The sequence below is a fragment of the Sciurus vulgaris genome, assembly GCF_902686455.1.
Source record: "Sciurus vulgaris genome assembly, chromosome: 14".
NCBI lineage: Eukaryota > Metazoa > Chordata > Mammalia > Rodentia > Sciuridae > Sciurus > Sciurus vulgaris.
Genome location: NC_136475.1, coordinates 26,421,740 through 26,439,410, shown reverse-complemented (window position 1 = coordinate 26,439,410; position 17,671 = coordinate 26,421,740). Strand labels below are relative to the sequence as shown.

General features: G+C 40.4%; 2 protein-coding genes across 4 annotated transcripts in view; both read left to right on the top strand.

Moving 5' to 3' along the window:
• The first annotated feature begins 974 nt into the window (after nucleotides 1–974).
• On the top strand, nucleotides 975–5,953 carry FAM136A (family with sequence similarity 136 member A). Of its 2 annotated transcripts, none has more exons than XM_079110890.1 (3): nucleotides 975–1,132; nucleotides 2,056–2,196; nucleotides 4,481–5,953. In XM_079110890.1, exons 1-3 carry the CDS (start codon nucleotides 1,013–1,015, stop codon nucleotides 4,667–4,669), a joined length of 450 nt encoding a protein of 149 aa, XP_078967016.1. In that variant the 5' UTR covers nucleotides 975–1,012; the 3' UTR covers nucleotides 4,670–5,953. The 2 variants fall into 2 exon arrangements, with proteins under 2 accessions (XP_078967016.1, XP_078967017.1); XM_079110891.1 differs by lacking the exon at nucleotides 975–1,132 and adding an exon at nucleotides 1,154–1,322.
• Nucleotides 5,954–6,897: 944 nt separating this feature from the next.
• The window catches only part of SNRPG (small nuclear ribonucleoprotein polypeptide G), a 14,591-nt gene continuing 3,817 nt past the window's right edge, over nucleotides 6,898–17,671 (top strand). Inside the window, exons 1-3 of one of the 2 annotated variants that reach the window (XM_079110893.1) lie at nucleotides 6,898–7,055; nucleotides 10,521–10,543; nucleotides 11,255–11,379. In XM_079110893.1, coding sequence (XP_078967019.1) covers nucleotides 7,024–7,055; nucleotides 10,521–10,543; nucleotides 11,255–11,379 — 180 coding nt within the window. In that variant the 5' untranslated portion in view covers nucleotides 6,898–7,023. The remainder of the gene's footprint in view (nucleotides 7,056–10,520; nucleotides 10,544–11,254; nucleotides 11,380–17,671) is intronic. The other variant, XM_079110894.1, reaches the window with a different exon arrangement.

Below are 17,671 nucleotides of genomic sequence, written 5' to 3'. Positions count from 1 at the left end.
TTGCTCTTGGCAGCCTCCCGGACCTGCCTCCGACGCTCTTACATGCGAGGGAAGGCCCGCCCCTCAATTCAATCAAAGATGCAATGCCAAAGGCTTTCCTGGGGCAACTCGGTCCTCACTTCCTTGTCCGTGGGGCCATCTCCAATAGCACTGTTCTTCCAATACTGCCTGCAACTGTCAACTTCCCCTTCTTCACTCATGCTACCCTCTTCATCCAAGACCCTACTTATGTCTGATAAATGAACGTATAGGATAGTAAAGATGGGTGTAGGGGTGGGGCAAGTCCAAACCACTCCAGAGTTCAAAAACGGCTCCGTGTTGCTTTCATACACATCTTCGCCATTGATTAGGTATCTGTACCCCCGCCCCACCCTTGATGCTATTTTTTACAAGAAATACATGCATATATATACTTTCACCCAACTTCACTTCTAGATATTTACCCAAGATTTTAAAAATTCAGAAAAGCCTTGCTCAGGGATGTTCCTTTTCACTGCTTTATTCGTAATAGCTAATAACTGAACAAGTCAAAAATGCCCTCCAACCAGGGGAAAGGATAAAGTGTGGTTGCCCATTCAAAGGAATACTAATCGGTAGTAAAAAGGAACCAAAAACATGGTTCTACTTCAAAAGAATTATGCTGAGTGGGAAAAAAAAAAAAAAAAGCTAGACAATGAGTATATGCTGAATAATCACATATAGTTTTAGAATGGGAATATGTAATCTACAATGACAGAGCAAGGGAGACAAAGGGTGCGGAGTTTGGCAATGGACAGGGCTTGTTAAAACTCATCAAGTTGTACACCTAAGATCGGTGGCGGGCTGCGCATGCGAGCCTGCGGCAGGGGACCCGCCACTGAGGGCGCGAGCCTGCGCGAGGCGACCCGGACTGTGCGGCGTGCGCGAGCGCCGGCGTGCAGTTGCTCCGCTCGGACGCCAGGGGGCGGCACGGCCGGGAGAGGGCGGGCCGGAGAGAAGGGAGGCGGGGGTGCGGAACGTGCGCCGAATCCATATGGGCGCCGGCGCGGCGCAGCGCGGGGTCGCCATGGCGGAGGTGCAGCAGCTCCGGGTGCAGGAGGCGGTGGACTCTATGGTGAAAAGTGTGGAGAGGGAGAACATCCGGAAGATGCAGGTAGCGGGAGGGGACCCAGCTGAGGTCCCCTTTCCCGCCGTCTGATTCTCAGACTCTCGCTCAGCCGCTGCGCTATGCGCGGCACCGCTCTCCCATTCCTGCCGACCGGCTCTGGGCGCCCTGGGGTGACCGTGGCGTCCTCAAGCCCGCCTCGCCCTCAGGCAGGGTATCTGGAGCTTCGGCTCATCAGGTGAAAGCCGTGGCCTGGCCACGCGCAAGGCCGTTGTCCACCCCGTCCGGCCTGGGGGAGAGGGTTCCACGGGCCAGAGTTAGAAGGCTCGGGTGTGGGGCGTTCGTGCCGCCCCACCTACCTCTTTGGCGCGGCCCCTTACACAGGGGAACAGCCCGAGACCCAGAAAGGACACGGCCAGCATGGAAGAACAAGTAGAAAAAAGCTCCCGGTCTCCCCGTTAGCCAGGTCATGCCCGGTTTTGTTACCCCGAACTTGGCGTCACACAACGCTGGCTTAGATGCTGTTCTGCTTTGACTCCTAAATGTCTTGTGGTGTTAGTCCTGCCTCCCTCACCGGATTGCGGGTTTCATTTATACTGTACCTTGAGTCATAGTCGAATGCCCTTTGGTGGAAATAAGATTACTAGGTTGCCGACCTCTGTACCTATAGGTACCTGGTTTTCAGAACATGCACTCACCTGACCGATTCCTTCTTCCCCATTTACCCAGCCATTGTTGTGACAGGTACCAATGAGCTAGCAGCAAGAAATGCCATGAAATCCTGTACTATGCACAGGATAATTCTCTTGGTCGTGGTTTTTAGATCCTGATATCTATTCTAATAGAAGGTAGAAGCAGGTGGAGAGGGAGATGTAACTACACACGTGACCTCCTAAGCTTTGTATTACTCCTTGGTCATCTCTGTCCCTGAACGCTTTCCTACCTGACCAGGCTCTGTCTTCTCTCCCCAGGGCCTCATGTTCCGGTGCAGCGCCAGCTGCTGTGAGGACAGCCAGGCTTCCATGCAGCAGGTGCACCAGTGCATTGAGCGCTGCCATGCCCCGCTGGCTCAAGCCCAGGCCTTGGTGACCAGTGAGTTGGAGAAGTTCCAGGTGAGGAATCCCAAATAGAGGTGTCTAGTCCTTGATTTGTTCAGAACTCTTGGCTTTAGTGCCTGTTCTGTTTCTACATTTACAATAGCCCTGTGACCAATCAGTCTTCACAGGGTTTGAAATTTTGAAAAGATCCTGAAGTTGAGTATTAACTTGAACTGGCTTTTCCCATAGAACAATGTTTACCAGGCCTAGTATTGTAGCACATGCCTGTAATCCCAGCGGCTCAGGAGACTGAGGCAGGAGGATCACAAGTTCAAAGCCAGCCTCAGCAATTTAGTAAGACAAAATAAAAAAGACTAGGGATATGGCATAGTGGTCAAGTGTCCCATGGGTTCAATGTTTGAGACCCAAAAATAAAAATAAAAAATGTTACCAGGGGAGTTTATGACCAAAAGTCCTTACACTTAGCCCTTACACTTTTTGTTGTTGTTTGGAGTGTGTTAGACATCAAATAAACTGTGTGCTGTATGTTTATCCATTTCTAAAACAGCAGAATTCCCAGGAAAGTAGAATAAGATGGTCTTGAAAAGGTACAGATTAGAGCAAAACCCTACATCTATTTTGTGAACTTACAGACCCACCCAAGACTACCCAGGGGGCAATTCTGGTGTCACTGGGAGTAGTCATTTATATGAAGCATTATTGTTGACTAACTGAAGCCTGGCTCAGAAACCCCCCCTCACATTCCTAAAAGAGCTGCCTTTTTCCTTCTCTGGAACAAAGGGTATCCACAATTTCAATTTACTCCCTTCCTCTATATATATATATATATATATATATATATATATTTAATCTGTACCTTTTCAAGACCATCTTATTCTACTTTCCTGGGAATTCTGCTGTTTTAGAAATGGATAAACATATTTTAGATAATTTTATACTACATAGCATACACATACATACACAGCACACAGTTTATTTGATGTCTAACACACTCCAAACAACAACAAAAAGTGTAAGAGCTAAGTGTAAGGACTTTTGGTCATAAACTCCCCTGGTTATTTATTTATATATATATTTAGAGCCCTCTTCTGATCCAGTCCCTCATAGCCTGAGATTCCATTCACGTGAAAAAAAAAAAAAAAAATTATACCTAGTCAGGTGTGGTGGAACATGCCTGTAGTCCCAGCTACTTAGAAAGGTGAGGGAAGTGGGAGACTCACTTGAACCCAAGAAAGAATTCAAGGCCAGCCAGGGCCAACATAGTGAGACACCCCCCCACCACCTCTCAAAATAAATAAATTACCTTAAAAAAATGAAAAAGAAATTGTACCTTATGTGTGGTCTATTGTTATATTGTGCTGTATAAAACTTAAAAATTACTGCCATTATGAAGCAGTAATTTCTCCAAGATCATGGAAAACCCTCCAAAGAGTTTCTTTGTTCATTTAATAGCTAATTTAATAGATGAGGTATTTGAAAACTTGATTCTTGGATTTCTATGTAACTTTCTCCTTCCATTCTCTTTGCACTAATTCAGGCAGACTTCCTGCCGGAACTGCTCTTGCAGTTGTGAGTGCACCTCCTTGGGGCTAAATCCAGTGATCATTCTCAGTCCTCATCTTACTCAACCAATCTGCATCATTGACACAGTGACTCCCTCACTTCTTTGAAGCACTTTATTCATTGGCCATCAGGGCACCTCTCTCCCTGGCACCTCTTTCTTGCCTTCCTATGGTGGCACTTCTTTCCAAACTCTTGAGCTTTGGGAGTGCCTAGGTTATCCTTGGACCTTGTCCCTTTTCTAATCACTTGTCTGGTGTCATTGCTGTAAGTATCATATATATCACACAATTCCAACATTCACACCTCAGGACAGACCTGACTCCTGAATTCCAGATTCATATATCCAATGGTTTTTACCAGCAGTTTCACTTACTGATTTTGTTGGTCTCTCCCTCACTGAAATGCAAGTTCCATGGGGCAAGAACTTTTCTGTTTACTTATTACTATATTCCACATTAGAAGCATGCATGGTCCTCAATAAATATTTGAACTGAATTGAGTGTTCCTCTGTAGCAAGGACAGACATTAAAAGAATCAAGATGTTTTAAGATAGTACAGTGGCTTTTACATAATTTATCCTTTCATTCCCCTTCTTTCTAGTAATGGTTTGTCTGGATCCTCCTGGTGTCACCTTCTGTTTCACCCAAAACAATCTTAGTTAATTGAACTTAGTGTCCCTTTAACTGATCAAGATATGTATGTCAAGACTATCACATATGATGAGCACTTAGTAAATGGAACCAGCCATTCAGCCTTCTCTTCCTTCTTGCTATAGGACCGTCTGGCCCGGTGTACCATGCATTGCAACGACAAAGCCAAAGATTCAATAGATGCTGGGAGTAAAGAGCTTCAGGTGAAGCGGCAGCTGGACAGTTGTGTGACCAAGTGTGTGGATGATCACATGCACCTCATCCCAACTATGACCAAGAAGATGAAAGAGTCTCTCTCATCCATTGGGAAATAAAAGTTCTTGCCAGTGGCCATTAGGGCTGAGAGCAGGAATCTATTTAAAAAGAGGAATGGGAATTTTAGTCTTAAGCAAAGTTTATGAATGAAGAAACTAAGGATGGCAACAAGTTTAAGGCATATAAAACTTGACTCTAGACACAGATTCCTTTATGTTTTGATCCAAGGAAGTGAAATGGGAAAAAAAATGGTGCTAAAATTTGAGTGAAAGGAGAGCCTTTAGAGGCTAAACTTCACATTGGCAAGCGGTTGTCCTGAGAGTAGAGAGCTCCCTTATACCAAGCCAGAGCCCTCCAAGCAGCAGATTCTTACAACACAGGTACCTACAGGATAGCAGGTTCTTCTGGACTGCCAGTGACCTGGTGGAGTTTGAAGAGAGGTGTGTGTTTGTTGCCAACCTCCTATTTACCAGAAGTATCATACCATTTTCCATAAGCCGTAAAACAAAATCCAGGAGATCAATAATCTAGAAGGGGGAAAAGGTTTCCAGGTCTTTATTTTGTTTGGTAGTTTTTTATATACAAGGCATTAAGTAGATTTAAGATATGAATTTGAGAGGAAGAGTAGTTTGGATAAGAACTTGGAAAGGTTCCTTGTGTATACCCTTTATGGCCATCAAGATATGGATTTCTTCAAATTCTTTTTGCATCTCTCAGCTAGAAGACCGCTGCAAAAACAGACTGGCAATGTCACATTAAGTATAGAAAGCAGAGCTTCCACCACCAGCGTATGTGCCCTGAGGCTTTCTGCAGTGACAGGATAATCCTTCCCCCTTGAAGAGAAAGGAATTTTGATTGTGAACATATACCAGTATCTGGAAATAAACAGTAAAATAGTGACTGTTTCCTAGCTGAAAGTTATGAAGTACTGTACTTGGAAGGAAAAAAAATGGTTTTCACAGAACAGAAGCCTAAACAGCATTGCTTACTTAGTTCCCTGAATTAACAGAGCCTTACTGATATAATCCCCTGACAATAGGAAAGTCAAAAAGTAAACAGCTTGGACTAGGACAAGCTGTGACACACACAGACACCCCTCTTTGAAAGCAAAGGAGGGGCACCCCACACAGAATCCTTTACCAAATACCATTTTGCCTGGGGCCTTTGCAACATGCAGTGTTCTTGCCCCAGCATGGCACCTTATCTTCTGAATAAGGAGCATGTTGTCTTTTTACCAACTTATTACTTGAAATGATAATATAGCCTGTCTGTTTGCTCTGTCAAGGCTGTGATATATTTTCCTAGTGGTTTGGTTTTAAAATAAATAGTTTCACTGTCTCCCTGCCACGGTGTCTTTGTATCTGGGCAGTGATTATGTCACTTTCTTAGTATGTTTCTCTTTGTTATGTGTGAAATAAAATTTTTAAGGTGTACAGAAGAGTGGGAATTGTGTTCAGATGTAGGACCAGTTCACTGAGGGAAGGCTAGGACATGACTTGAAGTCCATTAAGGAAAAAAAAGAAACTAAGACTTTAAAAAAAAAAAAAAATAGGTTTCTAGTTTCAACTAAACAGTACGTGATGGGAAAAAGCTACACAGCTATGACTCAGTGTCTAGGATTTCTGAGTACCATGATACACAAAATATATGATGTACTCTTGTCTTTCCTATAGTTGAGATTTGGACAAGGCCAATACTGAACATTAAGAATGCATTTAACTTTAATCCGTGGGTTTTACTATTTTGGGTAACAAAACGGGAATCCACTTTTTGCACTTTACACTTGATGCGGAAAGTCAGTACCTCCTTACAGACTATCTGTGCTGCACCTCACGTTTTATACACTGGGGCCGAGGTACGTTGAATGGAGTTCTGGAGGCAGAGCTAAAAAGAATTACTGGGCCATCTATCGGGAATTCATTCCAAAGCTCTAGGTTCAAATTCCTGGGGAGGCCCAGTAGCCTTACTTCTAGATCATTCATTTGGGCGTTAAGGGAAGCCTAGGAACACGTAGGAATTTGTGCCAAAGAAATACTAGACGCCCACTCCTCCAGAGCTCATTTCCATTCAGCATATATAAAGAAAAGAAACGCGATCCACAAACATAAGAGTGGCCGACGTTACCGAGAACCAAACACCTGACTGACTTACCTCAAGTTTACAAAACGGAAATGGAACCAAGGCCCCACCTCTCCGTCAAGGCCAATCGCTGACGACGCAACCGGAAGCTGGCGACTGACCGACCTGCTCCGACTTCCTTTAAGTATCGCGAGCTGAGATGTAAAAATTACCGACAAGCGGTTGGCTATCGGGGCTGGTGACGTCAGACGTAAGACGCCGATTCTACCGCGGTAGCGTGGAGGAGGCCGCCAATTCCATTTCAAAGCATCTCTGAGCCTGCGGAGTAGACAGCATGAGCAAAGCTCACCCTCCCGAGCTGAAAAAGTGAGTATGTGTGAGCCGCGCGTAAAGGGCCGCTTCTGTGCGTGCCCCGGGTCCCCTAGGTCTTCTCTGTTTCCCGTCAGTGTGACAGGCGTGTGTACGCCGAACGGCTTGGGCCCTTTCGGCTCATTTCTTACTCCGCCCTGAGGCCCCCTGGATCCAGACGAGGGTCCGGCTCGGAAGAGTTCGGAAGCCGGGGCAATCGCCGCGTTTCGGCTCGGTGGGCATGGTTACCAAAAGCAGCACCAGCGCCTCCATTTGGGCGCAGTCCCAAGTTCCCGGCTCCAGCTCTCCCCCGAGACCTCCTTAATAGAAGACCTCGAATGCAATCTTTTGTTGAATGTCTTGAATAGCATCATGGTCCGAATAAGGTGACTGGAGGGGTCCTTCTACTAGGAATGGAAGTGTTTGATAGCATGTAAAGATTCAAAAAGACAAAAGAATGCATGGCTGTTTCTTTGAACTTTTACTGAGAAATTCCATTCCTTTTTCTTGCCCCTTTTTAAAATTTAAATTCATTTTAACTGATGCATAGAAATCCTACATATTAATAGGGTACCATGTGATGTATCGATACATGTGTTTATTCTTGCCCTTCGTAATTAAGTTAAACTCGATGTGGTGTGATATCTTGTTCTGGTGCTAAAATTTGTGTGAGAACATTAATTTCCTTAAGCAAAGACTAGTTCTTTGGAGTTTTGTTCTCCACCTAGTAGAGTCACCATAAATATCTTTAATTTCAGTAGTTCCCGGTTTAAAGGTCTAGCCTCCTCAAATACTTCTTGCCTAAACTTAACATGTGTCGTATTGTCGTCTTTATAATCAAGTAATACTTTATACCAGGTAGTTCTTTATCTACATGTATTAATTGGATTTCACAGCCATGTAATCTGCCCCTTGTATGGCCTGTTGTAGTCCTAAAAAAAAAGACATAAGGAAGAGTTTGTATTTAAATGCACATTTTTATATCAAAGCAACTACTGTGTGCAAATCCATGTGTATTTTAATTGAATTTGTTAAAGAATTACTATATGGGGATGAGATTGGCAGTAGAGCACTTACCTAATAATATGTGAGGCCCCAGGTGCAATCCCCAGTACAACAAAAAAGGAGAAAATTTATTAAACCATAAGTTCCAATGTTAAGAAAAATAGAGGTTATTGTGACAGTGTTTACTTAAAAGTCATTTTGTTGGTGAGCTGATGAATGAAGTCTTGTAAGAATCTGGGTTCTTCAGGGACTGGTAAAATGATGATTGTCTTTTAGCAAAGGGACTGTTCTCACGGTCCCTTTGCTAAAATGTAATTTTAGATTTCCATTCTGATTCTTAACAAATATTTGGGAATTTCAGAGAATGAAACTGGTTTTGAATGGAGCTAGTTTTTATCCTTAGATGTCATGAATTGTGAAATCAGATCTTCCGGCAAATGACTAAATTTCTTCTTTCTTTAGTTTCCCACGGATACTTTTTTCTATCTTCATCTTCTTCTCCTTGCTTAGCATAATTCAGTGATTCTTAAATGGGGGCTAAGGAGTTTGGTGCTACCAGCATCTAGTGAGTGAAGGCTGGGGATACTGCTAAACATCTCACAAAATATTGGATGACCTCAACAACCAGAAGTATCTGGCCCCAAATGTCAGTAGTGCTGAAGATGAAATGTCTTGGCCTGACTAACTGACCCTCCCACCTCTTAAAATTTGCTACCAGGATAATTCTTGACAATGATTGAGGTTTTAACAACCACTGTCTGTAAAATAAAGTTCAGATTTCATATCTCAGCATTTGAGTCCATCCTTCTCAAAATCCAAGCATCAAATCCTAACAACTGCTGATATTTGAGTGTCCTTTACTTCTGTCAAACTGAACCATTTGTGTTTCTCAGATTTTCTCACTTGCTGGGTGACTTTGGGCAATTTTCTTAAACTTTCTGAGCCTCAGTTCCCCATCTATAAAATGGTGGTAAAACAATATATTTTGTCATAAGAATCAAATAAGCTCTTGCTACAATATGCTGTTTATCATATGTACTACTAAAATGTATGATTTTATTCATCATACTTAATGCACTTTTATTTGTAAATATATTTAGTCCTGCCTTCAATCAGGCCCTATGTCTTATTATCTTTTAATTCTTCCATGATATCCTATACATTAAAATTGAATGGGACAGAGGCTGGGGTTAGCAGGGTACTTGTCTAGCATGTACAAGGCTCTGGGCTCAATCCCCAGTACCATTAAAGAAAAAAAAATTAAAAGTTAAAACCAAAATAAAAAGGGCTGGGGGTATGTAACTCAGTGGTAGGGCAACCCTGGATTCAGTCCCCAGTACCACACCCCAAAAAAATTTAACAAAATTTCATATTTTCTGGCCTGTAACTTGGAGAGGAAGAAATTGATTTGGCTGCATGGCTTAATGTTCACATGCTATCCTATTGAGATGGGATTTTTCTTGTTTAATTCAAATTGTCTGAAATTTCAAGAGTACATTTGTTTTATTAACATATATTTGTGCGTTGAGAACTGCCCTTGACACTTAAGCTTAATGTTTTAATATTAACTTCTTTTGTCACAGAGTCCCAGATGTGAAATACGTATAAAAATTTAAATATAAGCTGGGCGCCATGCTGCAGTACCTGTAATCTCAGTGGCTTGGGAGACTGAGACAGGAGGATCAAGAGTTCAAAACCAGCCTCAGCAAAAGCAAAGCACTAAGCAACTCAGTGAGACTCTGTCTCTAAATAAAATACAAAATTGGACTGGGGATGTGGCTTAGTGGCTGAGTGCCCCTGAGTTCAATCCCAGGTGACCCCACCACCTCCCCTCCAAAAAAAGGACATAATTATATTGTGATAAAAATATAATTGTAATATGATATTAATTAATATAATAATACACATAAGCTCTAGATTATGAGTCCTGAACTATTTTAATGCACCTCTGTCAATTTCATTGCTACATCTGCAAAATTGAAATCTTGGGACTTAATAGGTTAAATAAAACAATACTACTTATAATCAGGTATAAAATCAAATACCTATTGAATTGGATATAGTTTGATTACTGTTTTGGAAATAACCAGAACATAATCAGAATTTTGTTTTTCTGTTATAATTATAAAATCCAATCATTGAAAATTGGGTCAGTGAAGCAACAGCATAGTATTGAACAACAGTAATGCTTTCGGAATTCACATTAAAATTCAATTTAATGTAAGTTAATATAGTCTACACATATTCTGTTTTTATGGTCTTGCTCTGCCCCAAATTTCTTTATTTTATATAATGTCTAATTTAAGTAGCCTATTGATCCCTCATCCTTTACAACAATACAAGATTTTTACTGTTTTAAACTTCTTATCCCAATTGTATAAATTTTAGCAAATTATTTGAACTGTACCTACTTTTGTGCTTGTTTTTGCTTAAAATTTTTAAAACAGTTTTGTAATTTTTACCCCTTTGCTTTTTCAGATTTATGGACAAGAAGTTATCATGTAAGTTTGTTGCTTTGTCTTGACTTTTACAATCATTCAGTTGCTTTTTACATGTGTCTTTAGTGTGCAGTGTTTGGAACCACTTGATAAAAATTTAAGCACACAGAATCTCTAATTCATATCCATTAACTAAGCAGGTTTACCAAAATGCTAACCAGACAACTTTATTTACCTTATTTCTAACAGCATTTAAGATTTTGAATAATTTCATATAAACCCTCCCTCACCTTGACAGAATTAACGGGAATATTTAAAAATTCATCAACCTTTTTTTCCTTTTTAAACAAACTACAAAGGACTTAGACAAGGAGCACTTACTCTGTTTCTTGGTAATATGTGGGAAAAACAGTTGTTCGACCTAAATAAAAACCTGACCCATACTGTACTTGAAGTACATGGGAATTAAAAGCATTGGACTTTATAGGTAAACAATTTTCAGTTTGATTGAATCTCAACTCTACCAAACAAACTGTAACCTTGAACCCTATTAATATACAACATCAGCAGTACGCTTGGATAAAGTAAAGATAATACTACTATCAAGGGTTCTTTCAAATTAAAATATGGAAGTAAATATAAATTGTTTAGCCCAGTGCTTGGCATATAGTAATGATAGTGGGTCAAACATCTCAACCTGTGTCTTCTCTTACCTGGTTTGTAATGCACAGCTGTTAATGGATGATTTTATTAAAGCTTTTTCCCTTTTTATAGTGAAATTAAATGGTGGCAGACATGTCCAAGGAATATTGCGGGGATTTGACCCCTTTATGAATCTTGTGATAGACGAATGTGTGGAGATGGCAACTAGTGGGCAACAGAACAATATTGGAATGGTGGTAAGTAAAGATAAGACTTCTGTTAGAGATTTCATTTTTGCTTTGGAATATGTATTATATTCCCTTGTAGCAAATTTTGGATTAAATTGGAGTTGGAGTCGTTAACCCCATAAAAGTCAAATAACACTCAAGGTTAGACATTCCATTTCCTTTTTTGTTCATCATGCAGCAGTCACTAACTGTGATAATGTTGCCATTACCTGAAGGTAGTTTCAAGTATACAGAATCTTGTAAGGTCCTATGGCTGTTAAAAATCATTTTTGAACTTTATAAGAGAGACCCATAATCAGTTCTTCATTAGAGTAATTGAGTAATACTTGAACATGTATATGAATCCCCAAGGCAGCTTGTTAAAATACAGAGTCTGATTCAGTAGCTGCGGGGTAGACCTTGAGACTTTGCATTTCTAACAAATACCCATATTTTGCATATCTGCTAGTCACACATGACACTTTTTATTTTACTTGTGTGACACCGTCCAGCGGAGTCAATTTGGAGACTCTTGAATTTATAGCGGTTTATCGATGACTCGGGAACCGGGGAACCACGGCGCTTCAGTAGAGCCGGCTTATATTCCCTCCAGGAGGTGGAGGGTAGGGCCAACATGAGCTAAGCGAAGATCAGGCGAGGAGCTAGCTATCCAATCACAGTAAAGGTCAAAGCACGAGCAGGAGCACAGGGGAACCCATGTGCACGCATTGTGTGCATGGACTTATTTGAATACGGCCAATGATAAAGCACCTGGGTGTGTTTATGTTAACCAACTTCCTCACCACCAATGTGATCAAAATAACTTCTGGCTGGTTGCCAGGTGCCATCTTGGCATAGTCCGCATGGCATAGCCCCCAACACTTGTGTACGTAGTTAACTTGAATTTCTGATTTATCATACCCAAAATTAAAAGTAGTCAAGGCAAAAGTTGTGAAGGATAATCAAGACAACCATTCACATGGGATAAAGCAAGGGGGGAAAATGTGTGTGTGTGTGTAGATATTAAACACTTACGGGGCAAACATTTCAATATTCATTAGGCCGTAGTTGGGTGGCTACTAAAGAAGGTTTTGATGTTGTGTCAACAAGACCCAGACTTGAATCCCTCTTTATTTGGCATAGGTCATTGTTCCTAATAAATAGCAAGCTCAGGTTTGATTTTGGTTTTTGTCTGTTTTGTTTTTATTGGTACATTATGGTTTTATATAATGATGGGATTTGTTACATATTTGCACATGCACACAGTTTAACAATATAATTTGACCAGTATCACTCCCCAGCACTTCCCCCTTAAGTCCCCTGGTCCCTTTCCTCTGCCGAACTTTTGATTTTCATGAGATTTTTTACCCCTATCACTTTTCTTTTCCTTTTCCTTTCTGACTTCCATGTATAAGAGAAAATACACAACCCTTGACTTTCAGAGTTTGGCTTACTTCACTTAATATAATGGTCTCAGGTTCCATCCATTTTCCTGCAAATGATATGGTTTCATTTTTCTTTATGGCTGAGTAAAACTCCATTATGTATATATACCACATTTTCTTTATCCACTCATCTGTTGTTGGAAACCTAGGTTGGTTCTATAGTTTGGCTATTATGAATTGTGCTGCTATAAACATGGGTATGCACGTATTTCTGTGATGACTTAATTCCTTGGGTAAATACTGAATAGCAGTATAACTGGGTCATATGGTGGTTCCACGTCTAGTCTTTTGAGAAACCTCCATACTGATTTCCATAGTGATTGTACTATGGAATGGTACATAGTGGTTGTACTAATTTATATTCCCACCAAAGATGTAAAAGTGTTCCTTTTTATCTACATCCTCAGCATTTATTATTGTTTGTATTCCTGAAGACTGCCATTCTGACTATTGTGAGATGAACTCTGTAGTTTTGATTTGCATTTCCCTAATTGCTGATGTTGAACATTTTTTCATATATTTATTGGCCATTTGTATTTCTTCTTTGAGGAGTATCTTTAATTCATTTGTCCATTTATTAATTGAGGGGTTTTTTGATGTTAAGTCTTTTGAGTTCTTTATATATTTTAGATACTAATCCTTTGAATAGTAGCTAGCAAAGATTTTTCTCATTGTGTAGATTCTCTCTTCACATTATTGTTTCCTTTGCTGTGCAGATGTTTTTAACTTGATGCCATCCTGTTTACCAACTCTTGGCATTATTTCTTGAACTTTAGGGGTCCTTTTGAGAAAGTTGTTGCCTGTGCCTGTATGCTAGAATGTTGACCCTGTTTTCTTCTAGGAGTTGCATAGTTTCAGGTCTAAAGCCTAAATTTCTTGAAAAAGGTGCACATAAAGATTTCCAAGAAACCCAGCACAGGTGCATGCACATGTAATCCCTTGGACTCCGAAGACTAAGGCAGAAAGATCACAAGTTAGAGGCCAGTGTCAGCAACTTAGCAAAATCCTGTCTTAAAAATGTGCAGTGGTGCACACCTGTAATCCCAGTGGCTCAGGAGGCTGAGGGAAGAGGATCACAAGTTCAAAGCCAGCAACTTAGCCAGACCCTTTCTCAAAATAAAAAAAGGCTGTGGATGTAATTCAGTGGTAGAGCATCTCTGGGTTCAATTCCCAGTACCCCAAAACAAAACAAAAACCCAGCCTCCAAGAAATAGTAAAGGTTCTTAATTGTTAGCCTTGTTCGGTATTTTTCCCCCTCCCCCTACTTCTCTGTTGTGCTGGGGATTGGACCCAGGTTTTCACATCCACTGAGCGATATCCCCAGCTCAGCAGCTCTATAATGTTTGTTTTTTCTCTTAAAATTTGAGCATTAGGGGAACAAGGATAGACCAAGTTTTGACAGATTTGCCTGTATTTTACTTTGTTTTTTGTGGTATAGGGGATTGAATCCAGAGTCTTAAGCATACTAGACTAGACAAGTGCCCTAACACTGAGCTACATCCCCACTTTTATAATTTTTTTTTTGAGATAGGACCTTGCCAGTTTGACCAAACTGGCCTCAAATTTGTGGCCTCCTGCATAGCTGGGATTACAGGCATGTACCACCACTCCTGGCTGTTTTTTGTTTTTAATCATTGCTTTCAAGGTTTGTGTTAGTACTTATCTCAGATGCATTTCCATTACTGCATTTTGAAAAGTAAATCAGTAGTCTTGACTGAAAACCAGTTTAGGGTCTGAATACTGCACAACACCCCAAAGTTTTCAGCAAATTGACCTTCTGCCTTTCAGGCACATACCTCTAGAGCTTATGTTGAATAAAACTGTGGTGGAATTGAAATATACTGAATTTGCCTCCACCATCACCACCCCAAAATTAGGAACTTCCTTCTGCTGAGAGTGAAATCTGAAGGGCTATAATTCCCATAGCCCCCTCCCACCGCCCAGTCCTGTCTAGCACAGGCTAAATACTGCATATGTACATTTCCTGCCTTTTGGTCTCAACTGCCTCCTCTCCTTAAAAGTTCTGCTTATTTTCAAGAATTTCAAAGAATATATGGAATCATAAAGTTTCTATCTTCCTTCAAAGCTGACTTTAATAAAGCCTGTTTTCCTACCAATTTGACTCCTAATATTTCTAGAGCAACAACTATTGTAGCCTAGCCTCTCTTCCCCCAGACAGTATTAGAACCTCTGGGTAACAGAGTCATCAACAACCAGGTTCTTAGAAAAAACAAGTGTCTAAATACCCACAAAAACTGTCACAGTAGTGCACACTTGTTTACATCCTGGTGACTCTGAAGTGTGAGGCAGGCTAATAAGTTGGAGACTAGCCTGGGCAATTTAGCAAGACTGTCAAAAAGGACTGGGATTGTAGCTTGGTGATAGAGCACCCTGGTGCCACAAAAATTTAAAAATAAAGATCCTCCAAGCTTTCCTCCAGCCCTTCTTAGAAGTTAGGAAATCTTCATTCTGATAGAGGGTAGATTGTTTTTTTCATCTCAACAAATATGCTAAAAATTAATCAGAAACATCTTTGGCATCTAAATTTTGATTCTAATTTGAGAAGGTTTGTTTTAATAATCATGTGCTCATTAGATTTTTTTCATATGAGGGTTTATTAAGCGTGGTTCATGGGTCTTTCTGTCAATTTTCCCCTGAATCTTGCTGGACTTTATTTTCTTTACAGAGAAATTGGTTAAAGCAATGCTATCTCAAGTAATTTAAATAGTGAGTATGTACTTGTTGTGTTAGGCAATCCGTTCTTTCACTTCAGATATTTGTTCTATGACGAAAAAAGTTTATGATCAGTAGACAGAAATTCAGCTGAGTCATCACTTTAAACATGCAGTAATGGTAATGCAACAATTATGTTTAATAAACAGACATTTTAAAGAAAGTGCAAGAACAAGAGTGAACTTCTGACTTTTCTGAAGTAGGAAGATGGGAAACGGGTTAAAAATTTTTTTTTCCTCAGAAGTTCTTAACAAAGGAGATAGTTTAACTATCTTTATTATTACCTTCTCCAAGTCAGTGACCCATTGTTTGTTTTCTTAGGGGGTGTGTGTGTGTGTGTGGTGTGTGTGTGTTCTGAGGGGGAGATAGATAATTACCTAATAAGTTAACTATCCTCTTCTGAAACACACTCCCCCAGAGCTGTTGGTGGCATCACCTGTCTTATCTTAAGGTAGGATGAACTTGGCCCAGGTCCCCCCTAAGAATATAGTAAAAATTCTGTATGTTTTGGTGGTTCAGTGTGTGTGTTTGTGTACACAATTCTATATATATAAAATTATAGAATTGTGCTGTTGTAGGATCATCTTATTAGACAGCTGTGCCCTTTCAAGAGGCTGCACGCCAGAGCAGCACTTAGCATCGCCAAACAGCAAAAGGAAGATATTGAATTCTGGATCTGGTGGCGTAGAATTGGGTCTTAAACACAATGGCAAAAGAGGAAGAACACTACAAGGCAAAGGTGTTCAACAACTAGCTTATTTCCTAAAAACAATGTGATGAGGTTCTCAGGTCAGAAAATCTTAGTTATCTGAAATAAGCTCTTTACCACCTTGTACTTCTAGGGAAGTTTCAGACATGACAAATTTATGAGGAAGCTAGGAAAGAAGGCTAGTTGTTTTTCATGCTGTGATCAATGAGATATTTTTTCATCATCTGTTGAACCAAGGGGGCGGAAGGCTATGCTCAGTGCTAGAGCAATTAACCTAGCATGCTTGAGGCCCCAAGTTCTAGTCCCAGCACCATTTAAAAAGTCATGAATTTAAAACAACTAGGTCAACATACTGTTTAGCTCTCTACATTTCTATCCCTAACTTATAAGAAGAGTCTCCAGATTCTTTCAGTCCCCATTATCATTTTTAGGGCATTGCTCTCTTGTAAATCTGCTCTTTAATTCTTTGTCATCTTTCACCATACAAGTTGCTGTTAATTCCCAGGCTCTGAGGTACTCTCACCTGTTGTGCACCCATCCACTATCAGATAGAGCTCATTTGTTTATTTCACATGTTTTTAGTCCTGTTACAGGTAGTGCAGCAAAGTGTCTGTTCTCCTAGAATTTACATTTCAGTGGAAGAGACAGTAAGTCATACTGTATGTATAACAAAGCTACCTCAATGAGGGGAGAAAAAAGCAAGTTTATAGCTATTTTTACCTGTAGTAGAGGTCTATAAGCATAGCTGCACTTTGAATCTTACTCAAAATGCCTTTGATAATTACATTTCTTAACATCCCCCTCCTACCCTTTCATTGTTCAGTTCTACTTGTCTGGTCTGTGATCTGCAGATCTTTGTGATCTATAGGTCCATCAGAGACTTCTTGTTTCCAGTCCCTTAGCCTTTCAGTTTCACTTGAATTCACTTAACAGCCATTTCACCTGTGTTCTCATAAATATCCCTGCTTATCTTCATTTATAGGACGTTTACTAAGTCAGGGACTGTGCTCCTAAAACCCTTTCTTTATAATTTCTCTTCCTGCCTCTAAGCACCCTCATTCAGATTTACATATGTTATTACCAGGATAGTAACTGCCTTTCCTCTAAATGTTAAGTTTCATTTTAACTGGCAAATTGTTGGTTTGGCATTTGAGGCCTTTTCAAGGTTGGATACCAACTATCTTGTTTTCCACCTTCCTCCATGACTTTATGACATTCAGATTAGATTTTTTCCTTATCCTCTTATACTCCATCTTCACCTTAGTTCTGTTGAGAATTTATCTTGTCAAAGTTCTACCCACTTTCCTAGGTAGGCCCACCTGAAATTTCAAATTCCCTCCTTATTTTACATACATATGTACTTTTTTTTGCCTGTTTTTTCCCATTGATTTTTAGATCCATTAAGGATAGGAATGGGCATGTTTTGAGTCCTGTA